Source organism: Lepus europaeus, chromosome 5, assembly GCF_033115175.1.
Source record: "Lepus europaeus isolate LE1 chromosome 5, mLepTim1.pri, whole genome shotgun sequence".
NCBI lineage: Eukaryota > Metazoa > Chordata > Mammalia > Lagomorpha > Leporidae > Lepus > Lepus europaeus.
The window spans coordinates 148,133,759-148,146,414 of record NC_084831.1 but is presented as its reverse complement, the minus strand read 5'-3'; the positions used below and the strand labels follow the sequence as shown (position 1 = coordinate 148,146,414).

The 12,656-nt window shown below is 38.5% G+C and overlaps 1 protein-coding gene across 3 annotated transcripts in view; it reads left to right on the top strand.

Annotated features, from left to right (window-relative positions):
- LMBR1 (limb development membrane protein 1) overlaps positions 1 to 12,656 on the top strand; it is a 171,310-nt gene that overhangs the window by 146,852 nt on the left and 11,802 nt on the right. For all 3 annotated transcript variants that reach the window (XM_062192925.1, XM_062192926.1, XM_062192927.1), the window contains 2 exons: positions 75 to 165; positions 1,424 to 1,490. In XM_062192925.1, the coding sequence (XP_062048909.1) occupies positions 75 to 165; positions 1,424 to 1,490 (158 nt within the window). The remainder of the gene's footprint in view (positions 1 to 74; positions 166 to 1,423; positions 1,491 to 12,656) is intronic.

Genomic DNA, 12,656 nt, shown 5'->3' with positions numbered 1-12,656 from the left:
CTTTAAGCCTTATTGGAGACTGCTGAGTAGGGCGACTTGCAGTCTTTGAGAGTTCTTCTCCTTGATTCTCACAGCTATCTTATGGTGTCCTCTGTTGTTGGGTTCTATAGCCTCCGATTTTTCGGAAACTTCACTCCTAAGAAGGATGACACCACCATGACAAAGGTAAGGCCACGTCTTAGGTGCCTGTGGCTTCTCCTTTGCCTCCCTAGGTGAATCAGCTGTTTGGTTTCGTCATCGCCCTGAGTGGTTCGTGTGCTCTGATACGTAGTTGTTTGTAAGCTGCGTACACATACGCTGGAAGGTTTCCAGGATGCTGAGTGAGTGGGAAAAGGATGTGCTCTGTTTGGCTTGGATGGCGGCCATTCGCTTGTGAATGCACGGGTTGCGGAGCTTGTTCAGCAACTGGAGAAGGCCCTGAAAGAACGCTTTCTCCTCGAAAGACAACGTGTTGCTAATGAGTAACTTTGATTGTGCTGACTGCACGCAGGCAGCGGGTTTGAAATCTGAAGAACTCAGTTGCAACAAGTAGTAGCGACCCAAGTATTTCGAATCTGAATAATTAAAGTAAGAAGGAAGAGTTTTATTCAGAAACATTTTGCAGTCGGAGACTAATTTGACTTTCTACAATATTTCATTGGCTTCGGAATGATAAAGACTGCTATCTTACATACTAACTACAGCTTTGTAAGATAATCTCACACACTGACCAGGAAGAATAGTAGGAGCTACTGGCCTGTTTCTTTTCATTTTATAGTCCGTAGTTTTAGCCTGTTTAAATGGGAGAAGTTATTTTATATATATACATACAGGTAAAACTTATTAAAATTCAATAAGTAATTAACAAATCTAATGTCTAGTGTAAGTGTTCATAAGTATTAAACAATGATTTTCAGCTCTTATTGAATATGAAAGAATAAGTAGATTATACCTTGAAACCGAATTACCAGAGTTTATATGTTTTAGATTTCTGGTATTTTAAAAATTATATATTGCTATAGGCAAACATAAATTAGAAGTAGATAGTGCATAAGACATTTTGAGCAATAATCTGGCATTAAAAATATGGAGGAAAGCATTAAAAGTGTTTATTCTCTCCTACTTGAAGGCAAACATTTTTGAAATTGCCAACCACAATCAGTAATGTAAAATACATTGTCTAGGCATAAAGTACTTCAAGTGTTCTACAGCTTTGTATTTGTGCTAGGTTCTGCAGATACCTTTTCAGACCCACAGATATAACTTTAAATATGTTATTTAACACTTATGACTCCCTTAACATTTTATATTGAATATTAAGTATCATGAAGAAGTTGACCAAGTACAATAGGTAGCTAGAAAATGCAATAAATCCCCAAAATGTTACTGGATTTTATCATCATCCTATTATTTGTCTGATATTCTTTATGGTTTCCCACCACAGATCATTGGAAATTGTGTATCAATTTTGGTCCTGAGCTCTGCTCTGCCTGTGATGTCAAGAACTCTGGGTAAGTTTGAGAAATTTTCATTTAAATTCCATATTTTTGTATAGTATCTTCACTGATCTTTAATTTTTACTTTCTAAACTTTCAGAAAGATCACCTTTGAACTGTCTTCCCACATCATTTTATATCTTTTTTTCTATGCTTCATTTGTGTGTACGGCCATACCAAGACAAGAACTTTTATCAGATAAAGACCATTTATTTTTAAACACTTAAAACCATTCCTGCTCCAAACAGTAGACTGCTTTTTATTCACTGGCCCATTCAGAAGTTAGTTTTGAGTCCTGGAAAGAGCAAAAAAAAAAAAGTTTAACGACTAGAAAATTTTAAGCTAATTTTTTTATATGAAGTGTTTTTTAATAATTTATAATTTAGTATATGTTTTAAGAAACTGAAAATCTGTAAACCAGTGTTAGCTGTTTTGTGTCCATGAAATAGTTGAGAGCAGTACCATGTCTGGGAGCAATTGCTGACTCAAAGCACACCCTTTACTGCTTTAGTAATGTTTGCCTGACATGTATACCATGTCCTTAATTTTTCATTTTACCGAGAATTTTGATCATCTTTTAAAAGGGAAACAGATTTCTACTTTGTCATTGAACAACTTGAATAAATTTTAATTTGGCTTTATCTTTTATAAAGTGTTGTTATAGACTGTATTTTTAATTCTTGGCTAAATATTATTCCAGATAAACATTTCCATTAGACAATTCTGTCTGATTCTCTCAAATTAGGTTTTAACTTAAGAGTGTCCACAAATGCTTAGAACAGTTCATTGTCAAACTCCAGCAACTTGCTCAGAACAGAAATTGCTGGTAATGAGCTCCTTTGTTTTGGCTCTCATGTGGCCTCCGTTGTTTACCCAGGGCTCAGAGTCATCTGGGATGTGCACCGTGCCATGGAAGTATAAGCTGTTGTTATTTTCCTATACTTAGGACGTCATACACTACTAGAAACTGAAATTGATCTATAAATGTAAAAGGGACCGCTGTTGCACTGACTAATCCAAACCTGCATACTTAATGGTTTTATTTCTTCTGTGCTTGCTTTATAGAACTTAGTGCTGTTTTGAAATCTGTTTATGGTGTGCTAATCTTGAAAATGCCAGAATCTGCACTTTAGTTTCCAGATTTGAAGCTAAATGTTATCATTAGTATGTAGTTTATAACATCATTTCAGTGATAATACAGCCCACCCTTTCCTTTCAATATATAAGAAACTCATTTACTGCACCCTGTTAAAGATTGATTGATGATCATTAATATATTCTGGTTTTATAGGAGATTATATGCTGAGTAAAGTTTTACAAAAAGAAGACAAATTAATGTAAAAACTTACTTTTGAAGACCAACAAATTAAATTCCTGAGTAGTTTGCCATAGAGATAAATAAAAAGAAAAAAAAGAAAGATAGAACAATTAAAATGCAGCTAACAAATGCCTGGCCCCAGCTGTCCAAACAGGATTAATGGAACGCATTAGGGTACAGTGAGTCATGTGGTGCTTTGCAAAATATCAACACGCATTGCACTACATGTTATGCCCAGTGGCATTGAATAGATGAAAAGAAATAAATACGTTAAACAGATTCATAGAGGCTTTTCACAGTATTAAAAAAGCGAATTTCTAGGCTAAAAGATAAAGCTTTATTTTAGTATTATGGGAAATGCAAACCAGAGAGTTACTTTGTAATTCCTCTATTAACCCTTTAGAATTGAGCCTTTGATTTTAAGAAGGTAAAATATAGAGAATTGTCATGAATATTACCCTAGTGTGTAGCAGGATTTTGATTTACTAGCTGAAAAGCTTGTAAGACTAGAATAGAGGATGTATTTAACAGGCAGATTCCAAGCTGTGGCATTTTACACGCCTCCTCCTCACCTCTCACGAGGAAAGCCTGGCCTTAGTGTGGTCCCATTCGCTCCTGTGAGCTCAGCCTGCAGCGTCCCATCACGTACAGTTCAACAGGAAATGCAGGAACAACAAAAATCACAATATACCTGCATGTGTGCAGTGTTAATTGTAAGTTGAAGATATGTTGAGTCTATAAAATAATTAACTTGGTGATAATTTGGCCTCAATAATGAAAATGTTCTGTAGCTCTTTTTCTTTCTAAAAATTTTCCAGCTGCTATGGTTGAGGTATCATGGGAATTATAAATCATAGCTTTAGGTTGAAGTGCATCATGTGGTATGACACAATTATTAACGAATTTGTTTTAAGTAACTTGTTACATTTGTGGGAAATTTTGTAACAGTTGAAAAATCACCATTAAATAAATTTCATAAGCATATCACTTGTTACTAGGAATTATGCTTTAAAGAACATTTTGACCAATATAATTAAAATGATAGTTGTGTTGTCTGTAGGAAACACAGAGAATCTGTACTTAAAAATTTTTATTGGAACACTTTAAATGACCTTTAAAAATAAGGCCATGCCAGTACTCTGGGATATTGTTTTGCTGCCTATTTAGACTTCAATTTTGAAGAATTCAAATTTTGGGGGGATTTCATGTCCAGTTTTTAGCAAATTATTACTTAGTTTAATAGATTCTTATGGTGATTAGAGGGGACAGTTTCAAGCAAGGTAAAAATAGAAGGAGATTCAATTATCTCTAAGTGTCCAAACTTATTTATATTTCTGATGTTGGATTGAACTGTGGAAGGAGAGATTTTGTTTGATTTCGAAGGTATTCTTCATTACCCTTAATCCAGAAAACAGCTGAGAGCTTGGCTTTTTTTGTGTGTGTTATTCTTTATCTGAAATCTTTAACCAAAGGAGGAAATTACTCTCAAATGCGAAGAATGGTCTTTGGCATCCTTTTCTAAACTCTATTTTGAAATTATTTTTAGTTATTTGTTTGTCATGGAAGTTCTTTCTAAAACTTAACAGTTATATAAGTCCCAAATGCAGGTTCAAAAAAAAAAATATACTCATGGTAATAAAAAAGTACTAACTCTTTCAAAGCAGCTTGAACTTACTTTCAGTGTTTCCACATATTTCTCGTTTGGGTCCTATAAAGTCTGTCATCTTGCAGGAGATAAAGTGGATTATTCTCTTTTGTTCCTTGATGAAGGGACCTTGTTTAAAAACCAGTCTTTTTAGAGAAGTCTTTATTTGGGGTTTTGTAAATATACTACTAATCTTTACCCTGGGCTTACCCCCTCCAATTTATCTTGTGAAATGGAAGTAAATGATGCTTTCACAGATGCTCATATTGTATACTCTTAATTATGAAATGGAAGTGAAAATAACTTCAAATGCTATATTGAAAATGCCTAAAGATTGTATATGACTTATTATATTCAGATAGATTACAGGAGATAATAAATGAGTAGTACTAATTAACTTTTGATTGGTTATTACTGTTCTTATATCTGAACAATGAATTTATATTTGAATGCTTGGATTTCAAAATTTTTGCACCAAAATGAGCTTATCTTTTTAATTCCATTTTTCTATGAAATTTTTGAAGTACTCATTTATATCCAGTTAGGATTTTAAGACTAAAGAATTCTCAGAAGTATTCTATGTCAAATGCATAAAACAGTTAAGAGAGTAAGTAATGGTAACTCTCTAAAATCTCATTTTCCAGTATCAACTTGTCATATTTTCCTGATGTTGCACTTATTTCAGAGCGCACAATCTTGAGAAAATGTCATGTTGGTCATGTATATATAAATTTAGCCACCTGTTGATATCAAATAGTTTAAATTTAACTTGTTAAAAATAAGTTTTATATGAAAATAATTTGTTAGGATCATTTAGCTGGAACAATCTTAAGAAGTAATTTTTAAAACGTGTGGGATCTGTCCTTAATGTGTTATCTAATGTGCAGTGATGCTATAACTAGTACTGAAACAGTATTTTTACACTTTGTGTCTCTGCGAGGGTACAAACTGATGAGATCTTTACTAATTATATACTGAATCGATCTTCTGTATATAAAGAGAATTGGAAATGAAAAAAAAAAAAACCCTGGTGTTAAATTGGAAATGGCATAGAAAATTAATTAATTTAAAAAAATATTATGTAGGATCTCTGTCTTCAATGTGCTGTACACTGTTATTTAATGCTATAACTAGTACTCCAACAGTATTTTTTTTTTTCACTATGTGTTGCTATATGGCGGCAAACTGTTGAAATCGTTACCTAATATATACTAAACTGATCTTCTGTATATAAAGAGAATTGAAAATGAAAAAAAAAATTACAGTGAAAATGTTAAAATTAAAAAGTTATAATTAGAGTAAGGGTCTAGTTTGTATAAGAAAAAAAAGACCTCTAACCTGGTCAAGTACTCTAATAGTATACATGCACAATCAACTTAGAGAGGGATGAACAAATTAACTCCTTTGTAGTAAATTTAATTTTTAATTTTTATATGGATTAAAAACATGAATAAATTGTCCTTTTCAAGAATATTAATAATTAGAGATTAGCCCAAAACTGCTTTTTAATCCTCATCCCTTCTTCAGAGTTTCCAGAAACCACTTTGGTTTATGACTTTTAAATCTTTTTCTTTGTGTGTGTATGTGTGTGTGCACGCACACACACAAAAGCACGTCTACTCTGGGAAAATTGAAAACTTTCCTAATTCTTTTGTTGGCATTCTTGTTCCCTCTGTTGACTCTTCACGTGCTGGCCAGTGGAATTTAGAAGAAGAAAAGATTTAGGAATCATTTCTTCTGTTAGAACTCAAGTTATCTGAAAATGGATTTTAGAACAAAATACTTAATTATCTTTTTCTGTGTATCACCAGAGACCTAATTGTCTAATGCTGTGGATTCTGTTTTTACCTTAACTGCTTTGTGGCATTTGCAGTTTGTAATCTCCCATCCCCCACCCCCTGTAAATGTCTTCTTTTTCCTATTTGGTTTCCCCTTTTTCTTTCTGCTCCTCCTCTCAGCAGTCCTTAGCTATCTCTTACTGTACCTCCACCCCCCATCGACTGATTTTTCTCCACCCTTACCTAAGAACAGACAAATCTAGTTCTGTACTACATACAGGTGTCCCACCGCCGGCTTACACTTGGCATCTCTGAAAGAACCTATTTTCGTCTCTCTCTCCCCTGGTTCCCCCTTTCTCTCACCTGTTTCTCTTATGTCTTTGGGGGGCTTCCATCCAGTAGGCCAAAGCAGAAACTTGAATTATGTCGGATGCCCCTACCTCTGTCCCCACTTTGTTGCACCCATACGACAGGGCATCTTGTTCATCTTTCTCACATTTTCCTTTGAACGAGGGAAACTATCAGACTGTATAGCATCTAAAGCAGAAAGCTGGGAATATGATTTCATTTTAATAATTCATTGTGAGAAGAGGTTCACAATGAGTCAAGTGGGTGTCCATTTCTTTGTGGAAGGTAAAATAAGAAGGTATGAAGCCAAAACAAAATGAAGTATTTAATTTTCCAACTTAGAAAACAGAGGGAGAGCTGTGGAGACTCATCTCTGAAGTTTCCTTTGCTGTTTTTGGAAGAGCTGCTACATTGACTTCTTCCAAAATTATCACCTTGGGGCGGGCGCTGTGGTGCAGTGGGTTAAAGCCCTGGCCTGAAGCGCCGGTATCCCATATGGGTGCCGGTTCTAGTCCCAGCTGCTCCTTTTCCAATCCAGCTCTCTGCTATGGCCTGGGATAACAGTAGAAGATGGTCCAAGTTCTTGACCTTTTGCACCCACGTGGGAGACCTGGAAGAAGCTCCTGACTCCTGGCTTCAGATTGGCGTATTTCCGGCCATTGTGGCCAATTGGGGAGTGAACCAGCAGATAGGAGACCTCTCTCTCTCTCTGCCTCTCCTCTCTCTGTGTAACTCTCTGACTTTCAAGTAAATAAAATAAATCTTAAAAAAAAAATTATCACCTTTTCTTTCTTAAATTCTAATTCTCACTGGAGTTTAGTTTGTGTTCAGATCCATATACTGTAGCTAATCTAGACTACCAAACTAAATTGCCTTCAGAATAGAACAAAATGAATTTTAATTTTACCTTTTAAATAAACAGCTTTTAGTTTTGTATGTTTGTATGCATTTATTTGAAAGGCAGAGTGACAGAGAAAGAGGGAGGGAGGGAGGGATGGGGAGAAGAGAAGAGGGAGAGGGGAAGGAGAGAGAAAGGGAAAGGTTTTACCACTGTACCACAATGCCAGTCCCTCCTTCCATAATTTTATTAAGCTTTATTTTCATTTTTGTTTGTCTCAAGGTATTTTTAAAATTCCTTTTTAAAAAAAATATTTATTTATTTGAAAGGCAGAGTTACAAAGACACAGAGGCAGAGAGAGAGAGAGAGGTCTTCCATCAGCTGTTTCACTCCCCAGATGGCCACAACGGTCAGAGCTGAGCCAGTCCAAAGCCAGGAACCAGGAACTTCTGTATCTCCCACCTGAGTGCAGAGGCCTAAGGACTTGGGCTGTCTTGTACTGCTTTCCCAGGCCATAGCAGAGAGCTATGTCAGGAACAGAACAGCTGGGACTCAAACTGGTGCCCATATGGGATGCTGGCACTGTAGGCGGCTGCTGTACCTGCTACACTATGAGGCTGGCCCCTAAAATTCCTTTTGATTTCATTTTAGAAACTATTATTTGGAAGGAAAAGTGACAAGGAGAGGCAAAGATCTTCCATCTGCTTGTTTACTCCCTAAATGCTTGCAGTAGCCAGCACAAGGCCAGTCAGAAGCCAGGAGCCAGGTGCTCCGTATCCCATATAGTTGGCAGGAACCCAAGTCCTTGGGCCATTATCCTGACTTCTAGGCGCATTAGCAGGAAGCTGGATTGGAAGCTCAGAGTAGCTAGGACTTGAATCAGGCATTCTGATATGGGGTGTGTGCGTACCAAGCTATGGCCCAACCCGTCTGTACTGCAACGCCCACCCCAGATTTAATTTTTTATTCAATTGTGTTTAAGAATGTATTATTTAATTTCTACATTTTGGTAATTTTTCTATTTTTTTCTGTCATTGATTTCTAGTTTCATTCCCCTGTCGTCTGAAGTAATACTTGGTGTGATTTCAGTCTTGATTTGTTAAAAGTTGCTTTGTGATGTGATACATGATCTAACCGGTAGGCTGTTGCATGTGCACGTGAGAAGATGAGAAGAACATGTCTGAATATTCTGCTGCTCTGGGTGGAAAGTCCTGTATATGTCCGTTAGGGCTGTGTGTTCCATACCGTTGTTCAAGTCAAGCTCTTTCCTTTTCATTTCCTGCTTGGATATTCTATCCAGTATTGAAATAAGAGTATTGAAGTCTCTCAGTGTTGTTGTATTGCTGTCAGTTTCTCTCTTAAGATCTGTCAATGTTTGTTTTACATATTTAGGTACTCTCCAGGCACACGTATACACGCATGCGCACACACACACACAGCCTTTGCATCGTCTTCCTGTGGATTTGACTCTTATCATTAAATAATGACCTTCTTTGTCTCTTTTCGACTTTCTTTTGAAAGATTTATTTATTTAGTTGAAAGACGAAGATACATAGAAAGAGGGAGAGATAGAGTGGATCTATCATCCTCTGGTTCATTCCCCAAATGGCTGCAAAGGTCAGAGCTAGGCCAGGCTGAAGCCAGGAGCCAGAAGTTTTTTCTGGGTCTCCCACATGGGTGCAGGGGCCCAAGCACTTGGGCCATCTTCCACTGCTTTTCCAGACCATTAGCATGGATTTGGATTGGAAGTGGAGCAGCTGGGACTCAAACCAGCCCATATGAGATGCTGGCACTGCAGGTGGAGGCTTAATCTTCTATGCCACAGCGCTGTCTCAACTTTCTTTTCTTTTCTTTTTATTTTTTTTATTTGACAGGTAGAGTTGTAGACAGTGAGAGAGAGACAGAGAGAAAGGTCTTCCTTCTGTTGGTTCACTTCCCTAATGGCCGCTACGGCCGATACTGTGCCTATCTGAAGCCAAGAGCTGGGTGCTTCCTCTCAGTCTCCCATGTGGGTGCAGGGACCCAAGCACTTGGGCCATCCTCCACTGCCCTCCCAGGCCACAGCAGAGAGCTGGACTGGAAGAGGAGCAACCAGGACTAGTACCTGGCACCCCAACCGGGACTAGAACCCGGGGTGCTGGCGCTGCAGGTGGAGGATTAGCCAAGTGACCCACAGCGCCGGCCCCAACTTTTTTTTCAAACTTGAAGTCAATTGTGTCTGACTTCAAAAGTTCATGGAAAATGGAATTAAAAGGGAAGTTTATTTTAGTGCAAAAAGATTTTAAATTCTTGCATAGTTTTTCTCATACTATGTGTTTTCATGAACTTTTTGAAGACACCTTGGCATAGGTGGATTTCACACATATTTCAAATCAAAATGAATTTAGCATTTTCCATGAACTTTTTGAAGTACTTTTATAAAAATACAGCTGTCTTATCTCTTTATTGTTTACCATTAGCATGTAATATCTTTCTCCATCCCATCACTTTGAGCCTATGTGTATTGTTATATACAAAGTGAGTCTGTGGTAGATAAAATTTTGCTTGGCCTTTTTTTTTTTTGTATGTGTTTTATTCTGTTTGTTGTTTTTCTTCAGTTCCTCTATGCCTTTTGATAGTAGAATTTGATCCATTTACATTTAAAATAATTATTGATAGGTAAGGAATTATTATCACCATTTTGTTGTTTTCTGTTTTGCAATTCTTTTATTTCTGTGTGTCTTTCTCTTCCTCTTCTCTTATGTTACATGATTATTTTTTATAGCTTTTAAAAGATTTACTTATTTATTTGAAAGGCGGAGTTATAGAGTGAGAGGGAGCAATACAGAGAGGAAGGGAGCGAGAGAGAGAAGAAAGACAGAGGGTTGGGGAGGGAGAGGGGGAATCTACCATATCCTGGTTCACTCCCCAAATGGCCACAATGCCAAGACTGGGCCAGGCCAAAGCCAGGAGCCTGGAACTCAATCTAGGTCTCCCACGTGGGTAAAGGGGAACAAGTATTTCAGCCATCTTCCACTGCTGTCTCAGACACATTAGCAGAGAGCTAGATCAGAAGTAGAACAACTGAGATGTGAACCAGCACCCATGTGAGATGCTGGTGTTGCTGTCGGTAGCTTTACCAGCTATGCCACAAAGCTGGCCCCCACTCATTTCTTCTAATTGCCTGTTGTCTTTCTGTTCTCCTTCTGAGACCCCTTTAGAGGCATAATTGGTTTGTCTGGCTTTCTGTACTCTACATTTTTCCCTCCAGCAACCAGATAATTTCAGATGGCCTGTCTTGATTCAAGTTCTTGGATTCTTTCTTCTTCTGAATCAGATCTACTGCTGAAGGTCTCCATTGAAGTTTTTACATCAGTTGTTATATTCTTCAGCTCTAGAGTTTTTCTTGTCTTTCTTTTGTTTGTTTTCTATTTCTTTGTTGAACTTCTCATTTTGTTCTTGTATTTTTTTTTTCTGATTTTGTTAAACTGTTTATGTTTTAGTTTGTAGAGCTTCTTTAGAAAGTTTATTTTAATTGTCAGGGAATATGTGGATCTCCATTATTTTGCCTTTTTCTTTTTTACTGGAAGTGTGTTCCTTCGATATTGTCATGTTTCTGTGGGTTTTCATGTTCTTACATCCTTGTGTTGGCATCTGTACATTTGAAGAGCAGTCATCTCTTCCAGACTTCATGGTCTGTCTTCAGTCCATGCTTTTACTGATCCTGCAGGGGTGAGGAACACCCGGTCCGTGGGCCATAGAAGACCCATGAAATCATTTGGTTTGGCCCAGCCAAGGCAACCCACAGGTGAGGGTTGAAATTCAATAAATCTTTAGCAGTCTGATTTTTAGGTTGATAATTTTGTGTGGTCCGCAGATGATGTTAGATATCCAAATGGCCCTTGGCAAAAAGAAAGGTTCTGAACCCATGACCTGTGGGAATGAAAGGGGCACTGCCTGCAGGTGCATATGGGAATGCATTGTTGTACCGGGCACAGTGGCATGTGGAGTGCCAGTTGTGGGAGTGCCGGAGCTGTGGATCTGAGGGGTGGAGTTAATGGCACGGTGGCCCAGGCAGCTGTGTACCTCAATGGTGAAACCCTTGGTGGGTCTGTTGTAACTACAAGGCCTGTTGGGATCCTCAGGATGTCATTGGGTCCTGCACCAAGCATCCCTGAGTACGTACGACCTGGGGCCAGCTGCAGGTGGATGTACAGTAGCATTAGAAACCAGGTTTTTTGGTGGAGGCTGGCCATCGGCAAGCATGCAGCATTCGGATCTGGGACTGGTGGTCAGAGCCAGGGCTATCTGTAGGCATACGTGTCAGCCATACTAGATATTAGGGAGGAACACCTGTGGCGTTGATGACTGAAGCAAGTTTTGTTGGTGAGTTGGGACAGGCATTGATGGCTTAGGCAGCTAGGACCCTTGTTGACAAAAACTATTGGGAACTGCAGTGACTCTAATGGCTGTTAGTTTCCCTTTCAGAAAAAAAAAAATGCCTATTAGGATCTTTGGAGTAGGCTGCTAGTGACAGTGGGGGCACCTGCCCCTCAGCTGAGACTGATAGCTTCTTCTTCTTTTGTTTCTGGTCATCTGCGGACGTCTCAGCTGTGTTGATTTCCCAGGGAGCTAGGCGGGGTGAACTTAGAGGGGTCCTGGGGGCACTGCCCTGCCTGGCTGGGGAAGCCGGCCACTCACCCTGCTCTCTTCTCTGCGTGAGCTGGGGAGAGCTCTCTCAGTGCCCAGCTGTACCAGCCTGGGGGATGGTACAGTGAGCAAAGTGACAGGTTTTCCTCCGACTTTTCTCTTGCTGTTCCTGGACTTTCTGTGCCACTTTTCTCACCTCCTTAACTGGACACCTGAATTCTCCTTGAGCGAGTTTCCCTCCCAGAATTCCATCCGATCGTGGTTTCTGTGTGGACAGGTGGAGCTGGGCCTGCCTACTCCATTGTTCTGCTGATGTCTCTGTTAGCACAGATTTTATTTCTGCGTATGTTAAAGCTCTTCAGTGTGTTACCTTTGTTCTGCCTTAAACAGTGATCTTTTAAGATGTTTTTAAAAGTTTAGTCTTTTATGCTTAACCACATAGTGACCGTGTCTGTTGCTCTTCCTTTTTTGTGTAGTTCCAGAGTTCTTCATATATGTGTCCTGCCTGGAGGACTTTCTCTCATGTTCTTCTAAAGTAGAATGTGTGGTGACAGATTCATGTAGCTTTTTGTATTTGTGAAATGTCTGTATTTTGCCTTGCTTTTGAAAGTCAATTTTTCTTGGT